At 39.3% G+C, this 17,524-nt stretch overlaps 1 protein-coding gene across 3 annotated transcripts in view; it reads left to right on the forward strand.

Moving 5' to 3' along the window:
- Positions 1-17,029, forward strand: part of Plcb1 (phospholipase C beta 1) — a 667,876-nt gene extending 650,847 nt beyond the window's left edge. For all 3 annotated transcript variants that reach the window (XM_040746354.1, XM_040746355.1, XM_040746356.1), the window contains one exon: positions 13,900-17,029. In XM_040746354.1, the coding sequence (XP_040602288.1) occupies positions 13,900-14,127 (228 nt within the window). In that variant the 3' untranslated portion in view covers positions 14,128-17,029. The remainder of the gene's footprint in view (positions 1-13,899) is intronic.
- The last annotated feature ends 495 nt before the right edge of the window (positions 17,030-17,524 follow it).

Here is a 17,524-nt window from a genome sequence, read left to right on the forward strand (position 1 = left end):
TGGTATATGTCAAAGTTTGCAGATTTAATGTCTTAAGCAGGAAACACAATACCATCTCTCTATACATAATGAAGTTTCTATCTCTGTTGTTTTGTCCCAAATCTAATTCACGAGTTCATGTTTTTTCTTAGACTGAAGTAAAACCTCAGTTCTGACACTCTGAAGTTAGTAATGTTCTACTGAAAAACTCTGAAAGCAGTAAGCACTTGATGAATTGTAATTATTGCTGCCATTACATCACTATAATTTTTTTCTGGGTCTGTGTTTCCTTGCTTATTAGCAATTTGCCAGACTGTTTATAGTTTGAAATAACTTTTCCTTTTTCAGCTATGATTTTTTTCCCTTATTCCAGTTTTCCATTTGCTTGCCCTTTCTTATAGTCTCTGGCTCTTTACAGAAATAGTCAAATTAGATTAGACTTGTGATGGCAAACAGAACAGCCAGCTGAGCAAATAAACAGGCACTAAAAACTGAAGGATTGTGCAGGGAGAGTACAAAGCCAGCATCTTCCAATCAGGACAGACACACAGAGAGAAGTCCAGGAAAGGGTTAGAAGTAGAGCTGGCTAATGGTACATGGTCGGGAGTCCCTATAACTTTCCATCAAGTCTTCCTCTTGTTACAAGGACAGCATGTCAGTAAGACTTTCCATGGAGTCCTTCCCTGGACCATTTTTTCTGTGAACGACTCCCCACTTATCCTAGGAAAGCAACTTTGAAATCCTAGACTCTCAAGGAAAGCATGTTGGAATGATTTGCTAGTCTTCCCTTGGCACACGCAATTACGAGGGTCTTTGTACAATTTGTCTTTCTATATAAAGGACTTTTTCTGGAACAACAGGGGCGGCAGGGGGTGCAGCCTACATTAGAAGGCAAGAATTTAGGTTCAAGTTGTGATTCTTTTCTATGTCACTTAGGTGGTAAGCTTCTTCTGTTCCTTCATTTCATGAAGGAAGGGAGTTTTTTAATAATGTGCTGAACATTCGTTCCCTCCAAATTACAAAATAGTTTTCTTAAAGTACCTCAGACCAAAGCACAGGTCTCTAAAGATGTAGACCTGAACTTTGGCATTTGGAGTACAATCACATTGTCCCATTAGACAAGGTGTCTCTGGAGTGTTTAGCAAAATCAAAATTATTTTCCTTGCTCATAATCATGTTCTTAGCTCTCATAGATGACGGCTGAATTCAAAGGAAGTACCACTGAAAAGAGAAAGCTGTCACTATGCTTCTTCTTAGGCCATAACTGATAACATATGACTGATTAAAACAAATCACATAGCCTCTTCATATTGAAAGATACACAAAAGTATCCATACTACACTTTTAATATGAGGAACTTAATTATAAATACAGAGACCGAGTGGATATCATGATCAGCCATCAAGTCAGTCTGCCACAGAACAGAATGGACTAGATCTGGTGCTAGCCTTGCCACCAGTGAGCCCTATATTCTTAGAAACCACTAACTACTCTGGGCCACAGGTTTGCACTTGGTAAAAGGAAAGGGTTTGACTATATAATTGCAAAAGTCCCTTTCCAAGACTTTGAAATCTTGTAGGATTTGACTGTATAATTGCTAACATTCCTCTCCAAGGTTTCTGCAGTAATCTCTAGTTGCCTGTGAGATAATTGCAAAAGAAGATTTGAAAGGCTTCTCAAAGCTCAGAAGTCTAAAGTATGGGCTGTGTTAAGAAATTGTTACGTCCCAGGAGAGATGTATTCAGAAAGGGAGAGTGAAGAGAGGATGGAGGTGGCACTAAGTGGAAAGGCAGAAGAACTTCCTGGTGCTCTTCATCACAAGAAGAGCAAATACTCCCCCCACCCCATGATGGGAGGAGTGCTCATGTAAGAGCTACTTCCGGATGCAGAGGTGTGTCTGGGACTGTGCGGGGGGGGCATCACATGATGCCTACTTTCTGTTTTCTCTCTTTTTATTGACTCAATCTCTGGATCAACTTAGTGTTTTGCCTACCTTGTCCTTGACTCCTCCCATTTCCTTCTTGTGCGTTCGACATCCTTCCCTCTGCCCCTCACCCTATATGTGCCAGTGAAGACTCTGGAGTATTACAAACACTATATGCAAAGATTTACCAGAAATAAGTCTTTCAGAAGTGTGTGAGTGTGTGTGTGTGTGTGTGTGTGTGTATTTATATAGTCCTGAAATCATATCAAGGAGGGAAAGAATGTTCAACAGAATAAAACTTCCTGAAGACCATTGTCTCAACTGATATCTACAAAGTATGATCAGACCAGCAACACCTGCATGTTCTGGCAGCTGGTCAGAAAGTCAGATTTTCACCACCTGTCACAGATCTAGAACTAGGCTAAGAGCCCAAAACTTAACAAATACTAGTCCCTTTGTTTGTACATTAGTTTTAGAGACACACTAAAGCTTGTCAACAGTGTCTCATTTTACACGGCATCATTTTTTTAAAATGTGGCTCAATTACATAGTATATGAGGTTCACTGGTGATGTATAGCTGACTCTGTATGATAGATATAGACCAAGGGTTGTACTATTATATATATATATATATATATATATATATATATATATATATGAGCATATTCAAAGCCTAAGAATCAACTATGTATACACATAGTGTAGGCTAAACGGACGCTGTAACGATACGCGACACACAATTACTGACAGGAAAGCTAAGTATTTAATGTAGAAAATTACTCACAAGATACCAAACCCAGAGGAGCCAAACAGTTCTCAGCTAGCTGCCGGACCGGAAGCCGAACTCCAGGAAAAGAGACCGAGACTTCCTGTGTGCTGTCTTTTATGCCTCCCCCTGTAACGCCCCTAGCCATGCCCAAAAGTGGGCCTGGCTAGTGACGTAGTTCCGCCTACGTACGTATACGTCTTTACGTCCAGCCATATACGTCTTTAGTCCTGCCTAAAGTGGGTGTGGTTAGCGGTGTGGTAAACCGCCCTTTTATTACCTCATCTGTATGCGCCTCTAATAAGTCACATGTTTAATGGCGGCATCAGACTTCCTCCTACAACATAGCACACCTTTAGATAGAGCACCAAAAAGGGAACTTAAGCTGGGGAACTGTCTGCATGGGGGATGCCATTTATCATCTGTTCTAAAGAAAAGGGAGCACACTGAGGGTTTCCACCCCAGATATGGTAATTACAAGGCTTTTGATTGATCCAATGAGAACCAACTTTTAGCTCTAAACTCCTCAAAAGAATACTTCCAGTATCACTTCAAGGTCACAATCCAAGTTTCATTGTCAATATATAGACTGTATCCTGGTTGGTATCCTCTCAGCCAAACATATTTTCTTCACATAACTTTTATGTTGAAAAGATTCCTAGTTCTTCCTTGCCTATGGCATAAAACTACTCAAAATATTACTTATTGATAAATGTATCAAAATCAATGATAAACCAGAATCCAGTTTTAAAAAGAGAAAAGAAATCCAAGAAGAATTATGACCATGTTGCATTGGCCAAGTGAGCCACTCAAGGAATATAACTAGAAGAGAAGAGGCCATTTAGGGGGCAGGATGCCAAATGTGTTTGTGTACAAATTCTGTTCATCTTCTTCTACAAATAAGATTTAACACTATTCATTATCAAGCAATCACAATATGCAAAACATGGTCTCTCATTTAAACCTTTTTAACTGTAGCCAGAGGGTATCAATATATTAAATCTTCCTTTTTATTTGAGAAATTGAAGGGCCAGTGAGATGGCTATGTGGGTAAACCATTCCTCAAACAGGCTTAATGACCTAAATTCAATCCCTAGATCCCATAGTGGAAGAGCTAACAGACTCCTGAAAGTCATTCTGTGCCCACACATATACTATCACACACACACACACACACACTCTCTCTCTCTCTCTAATAAATAAGATTAAAATTATGTATAAGACAGTTGAAATTCCAGTAGATAAAATGAGCTTCCCAAAGTCAGTTTTGTTTAATGTACACATTCAATGTCAATTTGGAGAAAAATCTAGCTGGTGAATTATCTTCCTGTGTGACTCTTTGACAGCAATATAATTCATGGTTTCCTTGTAGGCCCTTTATAATAAGTCCTATTGATAGTTAATGTTTGCTTGTACAATCACAGTTACTTAACTTTACTGCTTATAAGGAATGTAGTTACTTGGGAAATTTTGGCAAAAAATATGTACTGTCCTCATGCTCCAATAAGCTTAAATTTATCTTGTGAATTTACTACATTCTTCCCCACTGGCATGGGATGCCCAGTTTTGTTTCGATTCCTTTCTTTTTAAACCCCAAAGTCTTTTCTTCTTCTAATTTATTTATATCATGTCTCAAGTATTTCCTACTTTGACCTAGAAATGAATTGATCATCATGTTGCTCCTTCTTCAGATTTCTGTTGCCAACGGCAACCTTGAATTACAAGGTCCAACATAAGCTGAATAAGGATGTCTATGATGCTGAACTTCATTTCATGGTCTCTGGTACCTGCTTGCTTATGGCTCCCTCCTGGGTTATGAGGGAATCCAGAGTGTCTGAATTTGATATTTCTCTGCTGAGACTTCACAGGTTACAACAATTGCTGAACAGTTAGTTTCTGTTTACATTTACTGGCACTGGGTTCCTTATTCACATCAGTAATTTGAATTTGAAAGCTGAACTCACTTTTTATTTAGATTCTGATTTCCAATTTTCCTCCATTTTTGTATAATTGGTAATTATTTGTCATTCACTGGAGGTATTTGGCAATTTCTTTTTTTTTTTATTTTCCAGTTTAAATTTAGATAAGAAACAAGGTAGCTTCACAAGTCAGTTCCAGGTCCCTCTCCCTTTCCCTCCCCTCCTCCCGTACCCTCCCCCCAACCCCCCCCATTAGCCCCTCATTTCCCCAGGGAGGGTGAGGCCCTCCATGGGGGTGTCCATAGTCTGTCATTTCATATAGGGCAGGGCCTAGACCCTTCCCCAAGAGTTCAGGGTGAGAGTGCACCTCACATTGTTCTATTGGAGTCCAAAGTCCGTGTGTAAACTTGGGATGGGTACTGATCTGCTGCCCAAGGCTCAATAGATTCCCTAGGCCTCCTCACTGACACCCAGATTCAGGGGGGTCTTGATCAGTCCCATGCTGGCTTCCCAGGCTAATGCCTGGGATTCAAGAGTTAACCTTTGTCTGGTCAGCTGTTTCTGGGGGTTGAACCAGCCCAGTCTTAATCTCTTTGATCATCAGTCCTCCCTCTCTGTTACTGGCTTTCTTGAGTTCAGCTCAGTACTTAACCGAGGGAGTCTGCCTCTTCTTCGATCAGCCACTAAATGAAGTTTCTGTTTCCCAGACTCTCTGGCCATAGGATTGTAGGCTGGCACGGTATTTGGCAATTTCTAACCATGTCATATTTAGTTGGTATTTCTCTGTAATGAACAGCAATACCCTGTCAAATATTTTTCATCCATAGGTCCCATGAATCGTTTTAGCTTCTTTGTCCATAGCCCTTTTACTAATTCTCATTTCAAAGGTAGAGACCTCTGACCCTACATAGGGCTTCTCACCCATCCCATAGAACACAGAAGCCTGATTATACAGGATGGAGACCACTCTGCTACCCATGCAGCCTCTTACTTTGGAGGGATTTTGTTATTTTCATAACTTAGTAATTTTCTTTTCTTATATTCAAACACAGACAAAAGTGTAAGTAAATGACATTGTTCTATTTTATTTAGTGTTTCTCAGTGTTAAATACAAAAGGAATTTCTCATTGACTCGTCCATATTAATTCAAAGTCTCACAGTAACTTATTCTAAGAGAACTTAAAGGAAAACAAATAAAAAAGCTACAGTGGTTAGGATTACATGATATGGTCTGCTTGGCCGACTTGGTACTTTTTAATGACCCCTGGGTAACCTGACTAAACTCACTCTGTTCTTTCTAAAAATAAGACATGGCCTTTCAAGGCTGCTCAAGCTAAATCTGAGACTGCCCCCTCAATTAGTGTATTTGGGGAAGGTTCTTCATGTTGTTTTAAATATCCGTTTATCCAGCTGGTGAAGTGGAAGCAAGAGCACCATAATCCCTGCAATAATCATCGATTATATCACACATCCAGAGTGCTGCCTTTTCCTCCTATGTATCTTTTAAACAGACATTAAGTTTGGTTTGCATTTTAGAAAGACATTTTCAGGCCACAAATAAAGTAATCATATTACTCTGAAAATTTGAAATAGAAAAACATAAAAATATTCATGATCCCTACATAGTTTATGCTCTCGTTTCCTTTCAAAGTAGTTCTGCATTTTTGTCATATTCACAGAAGATGTATACAAATGTAGGTGAACTTTGCCGTTATCATAATAGCAGTGTGATGGTTACATCATATCACATATTTCACTGTTTTCAGAGTAACTTATTAATTTACACTATTTGGCTAAAGCATATTTTGTTAAGTAGAACCCTTTCACACAAATACTTGTGTTTTGTTGAATTTTTAGTCTCTTTACTGATTTGTTTTGCTACTTTTTCTTATCTTTAGCAATAGATTTCAAAATATTTTGTATAATTAAAGTATTATAGACACCTATATCCAAAAGGCAAAAAGATATACTCTAAGAGGATTAAAATATAATCAAGCATTGAATTTTAAATAGCTATAGTAGAAAAAAAGAGTAAAATAACTTAAAAGATCTAATGAGAACAAGCCACCTGTATATGTCCTCAAAGGTAACACAACCATAGGAGGTATATAATTATTTTAGGCACACTTTAGCAGAGAACTATTCTTGATAGAATATATTCTGGGAATAGAAAGAACCTCAGAAAAATGTGGACATTACTTTGTTATTTTAATAAATCATAATATTGAAATTTTCTGCATAGTTGAAATCAAGCATGAAGGTAAACTCAGCAATACTATCAGAAGGGAAATTTTTTTACTCTAAGTGAAAAGGATGAATAAGTGAGGAAGAAACTACAATATTATATTTAAAATTGAAGCCAGACTTGATGGGGGGTACTTGCAATGCCAGCACTCAGGAAGCTGAAACAGCAGAAAGAAGCTGGGTTCAAACCTAGCATTGTAGACATAGTGAGTTCCAATCCTTTCTGGGCTACATAACATGATATAATCTCAAAAACAAAAACAAACAGAGATATTTGAAATAACAGTATGTACCAATAGCTTTTCAAAATGCATTTCCTTACTATCCCTTGAGGTCGCCTGCACTTCTAGGATCCAGGGCTGGCATTATCAAAACCTTCATGGGAAGAACCAAAGTTTCCTTGGTTAGCAGCTGCTTCCAGCTTTGCTGGAGGGAACATACAAAAGTATCTGGACATCTAATACACACCACACACACACACACACACACACACACACACACACACACACACACACACACACCACACACGCGCACGCAATTAAATCCTCAAAAATCAAAGGGACATTCCAACAGACCTCAGAGCCAGCCTGAAAGCCCCCACCCCCACATCAACTGTCACACACCAGATGTTTGAGCTTTTGAGCTTTGATATAAACAAACAGGGAGCATAAAATTGTTAGGACTTATTTAAATCCAAGCAATACTTTAAAAAAAAAGTGTTGCCTGTAATTATTTCAGAAACAGGCAGACAGAGAGGGAGGGAGACAGAGATGGGTGAGAAAAAGAAAAATCATGTAACTTTAAAAAATAATTATTCCCTCAACTTCTCGTTTAGAAAAATGTGTAATTAATGTGTAATTAAAGGAAAAGGACAAAACCTTTAACCTCTGTCTTGCCTTTGGGGGAGTTTAGTGCAGGTTGAAACTTGTTAGTACACACTGTGATGGTTTTGCTTTTTGAGACAGGGTCTTACTGTGTCTTATGGAGGAATATCAACTAAGTGTGACATAGTTAGAAATCACCACCTACCGCCAATGATTACCAAAGGATTATCAATTATATTAAAAAGGTATGGAGGAAACTTCTAAAAAGATCTAGAATTTGACTTCACAGCAGAACTAACTGCAAACTGAAAGAACAAAAACATGTCTTGACAAAATCAAGATGTAGCAGTTACCAAGTTATCTAGGTATTAAATAATGTCATTGATAATAGGACCAGGTGACCTAGGCACCCACAAACATGGTAACAGGAGATACAAATAAATACCTGTTGAATATTCTTGACAAATCAAATGTGTATAGATTTCATTTAATGAAACCTAAGGTTAGCGTTCAGCTTTTTTTTTCTCAGTACATGTTTTTATTTAAATTAGAAACACGAATGCTTCACATGTCAGTCCCAGCTCCCTCTCCCACCCCTCCTCCCTTGTCCCTCCACCAGCCCCCCAGCCCCCCCAGCCAATCCCCACATCATTCCCCAGGGAGGGTGAGGCCTTCCTTGGGGGATCTCTAAAGTCTGTCATTTCATCCAGGGCAGGACCTAGGCCCTTCCCCATGTGTCCAGGCTGAGAGAGCACCCCTCTATTTGGAATGGGCTCCCAAAGCTCATCCATAAACCATGGTAAACACTGATCTACTACCCAAGGCCCCAGTGATTTCTGTGGCCTCCTCCCGGGCACTACATTCATGGAGTCTGGATCAGTGCCCTGTTGGCCTCTCAGCCATCAGTCTGGAATTCAAGAGCTCCCCCTTATCCGGTCAGCTGTCTTTGTGGGTTTCATCATCATGGTCTTGACCCCTTTGCTCAGCAGTCCTCCATCTCTGTCACTAGGTTCCAGGAGTTCAGTTCCGTGTTTAGCTGTAGGTATCTGTCTCTTCTTCCATCAGTCCTTGGATGAAGGTTCTAGGATGGCATATAGGGTAGACATCAACCCTATCATCAAGGAGGGGCTATTAGTGTAGTCTCTCCACTATTGTCTAGTTTGCCAGTTGGTGTTATCCTTGTAGATCTCTGGAGATCTCACTAGTGTCAGCTCTCTCTTCAAGCCTATAATGACTCGATCTATTATGGTGTCTCTCATCCTGCTCTCCTCTATTCTTACCTCGACTCAACCTTCCTGCTCCCCCATGCCTTCTTCTAAGAGGATAGCTTCCAGCTTTTGAGAGCCAACTTAAATGGCAGTGCAAGCAACTATCACACAAACTCAGAATGTGGGTGTTCAGTAAGAAAATTAGGTGAGACTTCTAAAACCCAAGACATCAATAAATACCTGAAATGGGGAAAAGGAGAAAGATGTAACAAACAAATACTACACATGAATTCTAGAGTCTAGTCTAAAAGGAAGCGAAAAAGGTTTGGGAAGAGATGATATTTGAAAAATTTGATTAGCAATAATTGTTAGTACTTTCCTGAAAGTGATTAAGATACTGCCATTATGTAAGAAAATATCATTTTCAGGTGATAAATGTTATGGTGTTGATATCTAAAACAGTTTCAAATGATTCAGCAGGATTTTTAGAGAAAATGCATGTTTATTAAGAAAAGGAAGGTAAAATTAGGATTATCGATGAAGGTTGACATCTGGGTGTATTTTTGTTGTGGCCATTGTTTATTTTCCTTTACAGTCAACATCATATGTTTTGGCTATCCTTACTCTTGACCTGTAAGCCACATTCCTAAAGGTAGACTTACCCAATAGGAGACTATGTATCTTGTCCTTTTCTTTCTTTGTTTCTTTTTGTCAGTTTGTTTTTGTCTTAAAATACCTTTGGAGATCTTTTTTAGGTCAAATAGGTACTTGTAACACAATAAATGTAAGTAAATGCTGTGGGGGGGGTGCGGAACAGGGACAGTTTTGCGCAATAAGGCCTTGGTACTTTACCCAGACTGGTCTCGAACTCATGCCCTGGTGACCGTTTGGCTCGTGTCTGCCACCAGGCACAGTTAATGCTGTCTGCTTGACACTTAAACACTCTGGTTGCACACCACTTGAAGCCTAATAAGTTGACAGCTCCTCATGCAGAATGCAGGAAAAAACAGTTTCTTAGGATCTGCTCAGCTTCACAGAGAGGTCATTTGCAGCACAGAAACCATAGGAAACAGGAGAAAGGGCTTGCTTTCCACTTGATGTGGTTTGAAGATGATAGCAGAGCTGTCACCTAGACCTGTCTGCCATCTCAGTCATGTATGAGCAGAGCCCAGACCTCAGGCTTTTAGTCCTCAGGTTAATGCAGAGTCTAAGTGAGGGAAACTGCCCTGCTGTGGGCTTCAGAGCTCATTGTCTTCAAATGTGACACACCAGTCGCTGTCTTCAAACCCCATCACTGCACTTGGATCCACCTGTGAGGACCGGGCACCCACTACTGGGAGGCCAGCCTCTGAAGGGGGCTCCTGAGAGTAGCACACTCAGCCTGCGGTGGACAGACCTGTTTTCCTTCCTACAGATAATACTAGATTACTGCACAGTGTTTTAAAATCCCATTGGACTGGTAAATATTATTTTATTTGATTGCTGACAAAAAAATCAGAAACTCTCACAGGAAAATTTCAATTTCTGTCTTCTCTTGAAAAACTAGAATCTGAGAAGCTAGAACCGAGCTGCTGGCACCACATCCAGTTGGCTCCAGCCGCTAGCTCTCGTCTTACACAGCCTCTTCCCTCACTCCCGTGACTTTTTTGGGCCCTGCAATCAACAGTCCTTGAGTTGCACTAGCTCCAATTGAATGGGGCTTTCTGGGAATGGCTCCAGAAATTCGCCTGTCTACTTTTTATACTTTCTTACCATGAACAAAGCATTTGTTATAAGAAAAGGAAAGGAAAAGGGTTTAATTTGACATCTAAGAGTAAATACAATTTTGAAATTAGCTTATTAATAATTGAATGGCTTTTCTAAAGAATAGCTTATATGGCATTTCATCCAAACTGTAAGGCAGTGACCTAGTTTAGAATGCAAAAAAAAATCCGCTTCTACCTTGTGATAAAAGAAAAAGTCCAGGATAGTTATGACTAGCCATAATTAGGTCAATGATTACAATTGTTAAGCATCATTATTAAAATTAAATTATCAAAATTAAGTCTTTACAAGAATCGAATTACCAACATCTTTACAAAGTGTTGGCTGACTGACATTTTCTCATTTTTTAAATGATAACAATGATGATGACTATGATGATAAGACATTTCAGAAATGCCACAGTGTCTTATACCAACATCTTAAGAGAGACTGTATGCTAGGTCAGGTCCTACACACCAATAATTGAAGGTCCACCCATCAACCCTATAAAAATAACCATATTCTGTGTCCAGAGCACAGAATCCCCTGCTGTCCTTCCTTTCCTTAGTTTGCTCAGAAATGAAACTAATCACACATGTGCTGAATTGAAGTCTGTGAACTGATGGAGACAAACGGTGGTAGGACATTGTACCAGTCATCAAGTGGGACATCTTTCCTGCTAACAGCTGAGCTGCTATGCAAACCATATTTTCTTCAGGATTATTGGAACAGTGGGGGATGAAGGACAATTGTTTTCTTGTTTCTGATGCTGCAGTGAATTTTGTAAGCCAGACAAAGGATGTGGGACTGTGTTCATGGTGCCTTGGCTCCATTATAGTCCTGTGCATTTTGGGCTGTAAGCACCCCTCTTCACTGGTCAGGCAGATCTTTCTCTCTCTCTCTCTCTCTCTCTCTCTCTCTCTCTCTCTCTCTCTCTCTCTCTCTCTCTCTCTCTGTCTCTGTCTCTTTCTCTCTCTCTCTCTCTGTCTGTCTCTGTCTCTTTCTCTCTCTGTCTCTTTCTCTCTCTTTCTCTCTCTGTCTCTCTCTTTCTCTCTCTGTCTCTTTCTCTCTCTCTGTCTCTGTCTCCTTTTGTCTGTCTGTCTCTCTCTCTCTGTCTCTTTCTCTCTCTCTGTCTCTGTCTCCTTTTGTCTGTCTGTCTCTCTGTATGTTTGTGTCCCTCTCTCCATATATATATATATATGTATATATGTCATATTCATACATACACGTAAATAACTTGTACTTTTTTGAGAGGGCCGAAAGTTGATTTTGACTACTCAGTCTCAACCATTCTTGTCAGACTCCATTTGATATATGTGTTAGAGGAGGGTCATTCACCAAGATCCAGAATCCATTATCTGTGCCATCCTTCTGGTCCATTGCCTTGTAGACATCATAATGATTTTTATTTGGAAAGGCAATGCATTGGGTATACCATGAGTGCAACACTCCAGGAAGGCCTGCTCCATCTGTACTCTAATCACACAAATTAACCTTTGTGCAGTAAAATACATAGGGGAGAGCACAAGAAGGACTACACAAAGACCACAAATAGTCTTGTATCTGTCAGTCTTGCTGACTGTCACAGATTTACCAAAATTTTCTGTATTTCAAAATTTTGGGAGTTTGAGGTACAGAGATTACTACACACAGATACAGATACCTAGATTAAATAGCTAAGGCGTGGCAAAATATCTCTGCCCTAAAAGCAATAGTGAAAGAGTGGAGCTAGTGGATGCTGTTAAGTGGCTAGCAATGTCCAGAAAAGAGGTTCCGACCCACAAGGACAGCTGTCCTGAGGACTGACTTCACTGTGGAAGGTCCAAGAGTCAGAGTCAAGCCGTGGAGGCTTCACTGGTTGCTACAAATAAAGGATACACAACCAGGAAGTGGCAAAAGTAGAACAGGGGGCTTGGAAGAGATGATAATCAATGTGGGTAACGTGAGCCCGCTGTATTGGCATCGTGCAGCCAGCTGAGAATGCAGAAGCTAGGCCCACCCACACCTCCCGAATGAGAACCAAGGTCAAGGCCCACACGATCCGTGCATATCAAAAGGCTGTCAAGCAGCAGAGTCATTTTTAGGTTTCTGAGGACCTTCTGGGTTTAATTTAAATGTTTTTTACACTCGCCATGTAGCTCAGGCTATGCTGGTATCCATGGTGATCCTCCTGCGTCATCCTCCCAGGTGCCGTTAAAAAGGGTTGCCTCCAGACTAAGTAAGAGCAGCAAAAGGGCATTGTCTTCAGGAGACATTATGATGTTTTAAATCTGGAGTTTTCTTTGGGCACAGACAACAGAGGCTTCTTCCCTGCTACAGGCACCCTCACTTCACTTCTGTATAAGAAACATGCTTTTACAACCCCTGTCTAAGGAAGGCAGCTGCAGAAGTCTGTATGTGAAGGAAGACTTCCTTGACATTAAAAAGGCCTTTCAATTTTCCATGGCATAAAGCAGATAAAATAAAAGACATTTAAAAGGCAACTGTAAAGATTTAAAAGACAAATAAAAATTGCAGTGAAAAGGGAAATAAGGAAGCCATAAAAAGGAGTCATAGCAAACGTTAATGTTGCATATGAGTAGTGTTTACTTGAAAGATTCTCACCAGGCTTCTTGTTAAAGGCTCTAGATCAGTGCGAGAGGGTTTGCTTAGCACATATGGGTCCTGCAAAGAGAGAGGGAGAGAGGGGGGGGAGAGAAAGACAGAAAGAGACAGGGAGAGAGAGAGAAAGCTGTTGACATTACTTAATCCCTAAGTGTAAGAATTTCAATTATTATCCAGTGCTGCTATAAACTTTCCCAATTGCATGTGAGTGTGATGTGGAAAGTCAATGCAATATGGAATAGAATATATTTATTTACCATAATAAGAACTTACACACAAGCTGGGGAGTCAGTGTGGCAGACTTCCAGAGGAGGAGAGGAGAAGAGGGATTCATTTCTCTTTCACTTCCTTTTATCTCCACCTGTCCTAAATTTCCTTACCCCGCCCTTAGGGCAGATAGCTTTGTGGGGCTCACCCCTACATGATTGTAGTCACAGTTGTGCTCGTCTTAGTCCAAGTCCTCAGCCTTATTACACTACATGTGACCAGGACTTGATTTTCAGCTGTGAACAAATTGTATGTCCTACTAAACCATTTTTCATCTTCACTGCAGTTGACCAATGAATGACATCATATGTCCACGTGTCCTCTCTGTGCCTGTCACATGTCTCCATGAAAGAGTTTCTTTATGGGTGAGTTAAGAAATATAAATTACTTCAAACCTTGTCCTCTCTTCATGTCTCTCAGCTGCAGATGGAGCTGGAGCAAGAATACCAAGACAAGTTCAAAAGACTGCCCCTGGAGATCCTGGAGTTCGTACAGGAGGCCATGAAAGGGAAGATCAGTGAAGATAGCAACCACGGTTCTGCCCCTCCCTCCCTGGCCCCAGACCCTGGAAAGGGGGACCACAAGTCTCCCTCCAGTGAGGAAGTAGAAGGAGAGAATCCGAGAAGAGAGTTTGATACTCCTCTGTGATGTTCCTGCCAGGCCTTGCAGATACAGACAGCAGCTTGATCTCCTTCAGACTCCAATGACAAAGATCACTGCCCAGGGCCATCTTCCCGAGAAGCACCCCTAGCCCTGAAATCCACACCAAATCAAGAGTTTCAGAAGGGTCTCTATGGAGTCCCATACCCAGTTGCGTGTGCCATGTGGAAACGATTGCGAGTCTAGAGAGAAGGTGCATGTATGCAGGAATTTTCTTTCCAATAGTAAATGAAAAGCAGGCAGCTCCCAGACTCCGTGGAACATGCAATGAAGGACAATGTCTTCGATGAAGAGAACTCGAGCTCATGCCTTCGTTTGAAGCCCTGGTGTAAAGCATTTAAAAGTAATAAAATAGTTCACACTATGGAACACCCCACTTTGACCATTGTTTTCCTAACTGCCCCGCAATTCCATGTTTTCAAGTTAACATGTATATTAAATCATTTCATCCTTTGCTTTGCAAGCACTGGTGGCTTGCAGTTTGCTAATTTATTTATCATAGAGGCATCTGTATTTGCTGTTGACATGGCTTTATTAGATACCATAGTGACTCTTACAAACTGGTTTCTTTTATAAAACAAAATGACTGTATAATTACCCAGTAAATCCATTTCACTATTATCTGTATGAATTGTATATTTGGCTGCACACCTTTGGGTATCTATTGGTTGTTATCCTAAGATGATCAAACAGCTACAAAGGGTCTGTTCTGTTGAGTAAGAGTTGAACTGATGTGCATTAATCAGGATTTCAGCTAGACTGAACAGGTTCCGGTGGGTTATTTTGTTGTCAGATATTTTTTGTGGTTCATTTATTTTTACTGTAGAAAGGAAGATAGACTATTTATCTAGATGCATATGTATAAATGATACACATTATCTTCATGTATATATTACATGTATGCACCCAGCCACATAAGTGCACACACACATACATACGCATGAGTGTACATGTGTGTTTTTTAATTGGCAGTGACCCAAATCTCTTCCATAAGATTTAAAAGTAAGTTCAGGGATACATGGACAGAGAAGAAATGGGTCAAATATATATGTTACATGGATAGTAAATTATATGGAAATGCTAAGAATCAGTTTATGGAGTTATTGGTAGATTTAGAATTTAGAATATAAATTTGCTAAAAAATTGTAGGATCAAAATTGGATTTTAAGTTTCAGATTTTGAGGATGTTTTAATGGTCAGAATATGCAAATATGCATAGGAAATAGAGTGCAAATGTATTACTACTATCTTCAATAAATTATAACTGATTAATTTCAATTATATTCTAATAGTAATAAAGCTTTGGTTATATTTTAGTTTGTATATTTACTGTACTTAGTCATGTTTTTGAGTTTTTATTTTAAGGGGAATAAGAGAAACAAATTATATCATGTTACAGCTAATAAAAACATTAAAAGGTCTTAAGGAATAATAATTATATAGAAAAATGTGATTTAGAGAGTGAGACAAAGAACATTAAAACCCAGTAATGGCATGCTCATGGCTTCATTATTATTTTAAAGCAAACCCATCTGGCTAAAATTTATCAAAGCATTTTACAATGCAAAAACAAGTTGTGTCCTGAGATTTGTGTTTCAAGAATTTATTATTTTTATGGAAATGATTTTATTTAACTTTAAGCAATAACTAGGATCATAATTAAGTTTTAATCAAAATGAAGGCTTGCTTAAAACACTAGGACAGTCTTTGATTTAAAAAAATCTAGTAAGTCACAAGGGGAAAAAAATCACATCCCTTTTAGAGATGATTGTATTTTATCTGAAGAATCAAGAGTGTTAATTAGACACTCACTAAAACTTACCTTCCATCGAAGAGAGAGCTTTTGTAACCCATACTGCTTTTGCACTTTGAAGGAAAGGCATTACTCAGAAAGAAGTGAGACTGGTCCAGATGGAATGCTGCATTTTACAGCCCAATTATAGACTGTCGAACATTGGAGAAGAATGAATTGATAACAGCATTCATAACCAAACACAGTCTTGACTATTGCAGAACATTGGATTTCATCGTAGTCCATATAGTGACTGAGGTTAAATAACCTTGACTTTCAAACCCTGTTTTGGTAGTTGGACTTCATTATCTTGGTGATTCTAGTCATTTTACAATGTTTTGTATTTGGTCATTTACTGTAATCACGTTTTTATATCTGTACAGCGACACTTTTTGCAATTGTGGGGTAGTGTGTAACACTGTGCATCTTGCATCATTGAAAATACCGTGATATTATCCATTAATAATATTAATATTACTTGAAAATAGACAAAGGTAAAGAAAAGGGGTCTATATGGTGTGCAGTTTTGTGCCTTTATGTATTTGCCTTGTTCTTTGTTGAATGTGTGAAATTCTGTACTGTGGTTTTTCCTATAATAGAGAGTAGATTCATGCATTAAATTAGACTGTGTCCCTGACACTCTTAAACTACTGAAAATAACGTGGTTGGGCCGTGTAAATCAGTATTCAAAGTTCCAATGACTTGCCATGTGTTTTGGTTTTTAACATTTCAGTATCGCCATATATTAATGAATACTCCTGTAATAGATAAGCAGTCATTAATTAAGTTCCAAAAGAAAGGGCCATTGCTTGCATTCCTTTGAATTTAATGTTGCCCTTGTGCACTGTGTTAATACTGTTTGTGATGGATTGAACATTGTGACTTTTGCCTCTTAAGAAGAAAAAGAGAGAGAAGGCAAAGGATTTGATGCTCTTAAAATGTACATATTTGGGTTCTTCTATCTCAAATTATTTAAAATGCATAATTCACATTTTTGTAATCATTCTATGCAATTTTGTGGCATGACGTTTCTTCCACTTGTAATTTTATGTGCTTTCATCACAAATCCAAAGGAAACAATAAAAATTTCTTAACACAGTTCAGCTGGACTTTCTTAGAGTCAGAGGCCATTTTATAGGGAGTACAATGAGGATAGACACAGCTCCAGTCATTAGAGCATAAGACCCACCCCACACAACACACCAGTGCCCAGGCAGAGTAGACTCTGTGGTGCTGTGCAGAGAACACAGGTGTCACCATGGTAGTCCCACTACCCTCCTCCAGGAGTGGCAATGTCCTTGCCACTATCCCCATGATGGAGTTCCTTCTACCTTCTTTTGGCTATCCCTTTTTTTTTCTTCTTTTCTTCTTAACCCAAGAAAGGCAAAAAAAATTTTGGCCAAAAAATGGGAAGGAAGGAACCGGCATTGCACTTGCAAGTTTTTAATGAAATATGTAGTATGTAGCACTGGTGAGAAAAGGAATGTACATGTGAGCTGTGTCTTTGTCACAAAGGCACCACAAATGTAGCATACTAGTTATGTGTTGCTGTACTGTAAGTGACTCCAAATGATCTCTTGATGGGCATAGATT

This window comes from Mesocricetus auratus, unplaced genomic scaffold (genome assembly GCF_017639785.1).
Source record: "Mesocricetus auratus isolate SY011 unplaced genomic scaffold, BCM_Maur_2.0 Super-Scaffold_100004, whole genome shotgun sequence".
NCBI lineage: Eukaryota > Metazoa > Chordata > Mammalia > Rodentia > Cricetidae > Mesocricetus > Mesocricetus auratus.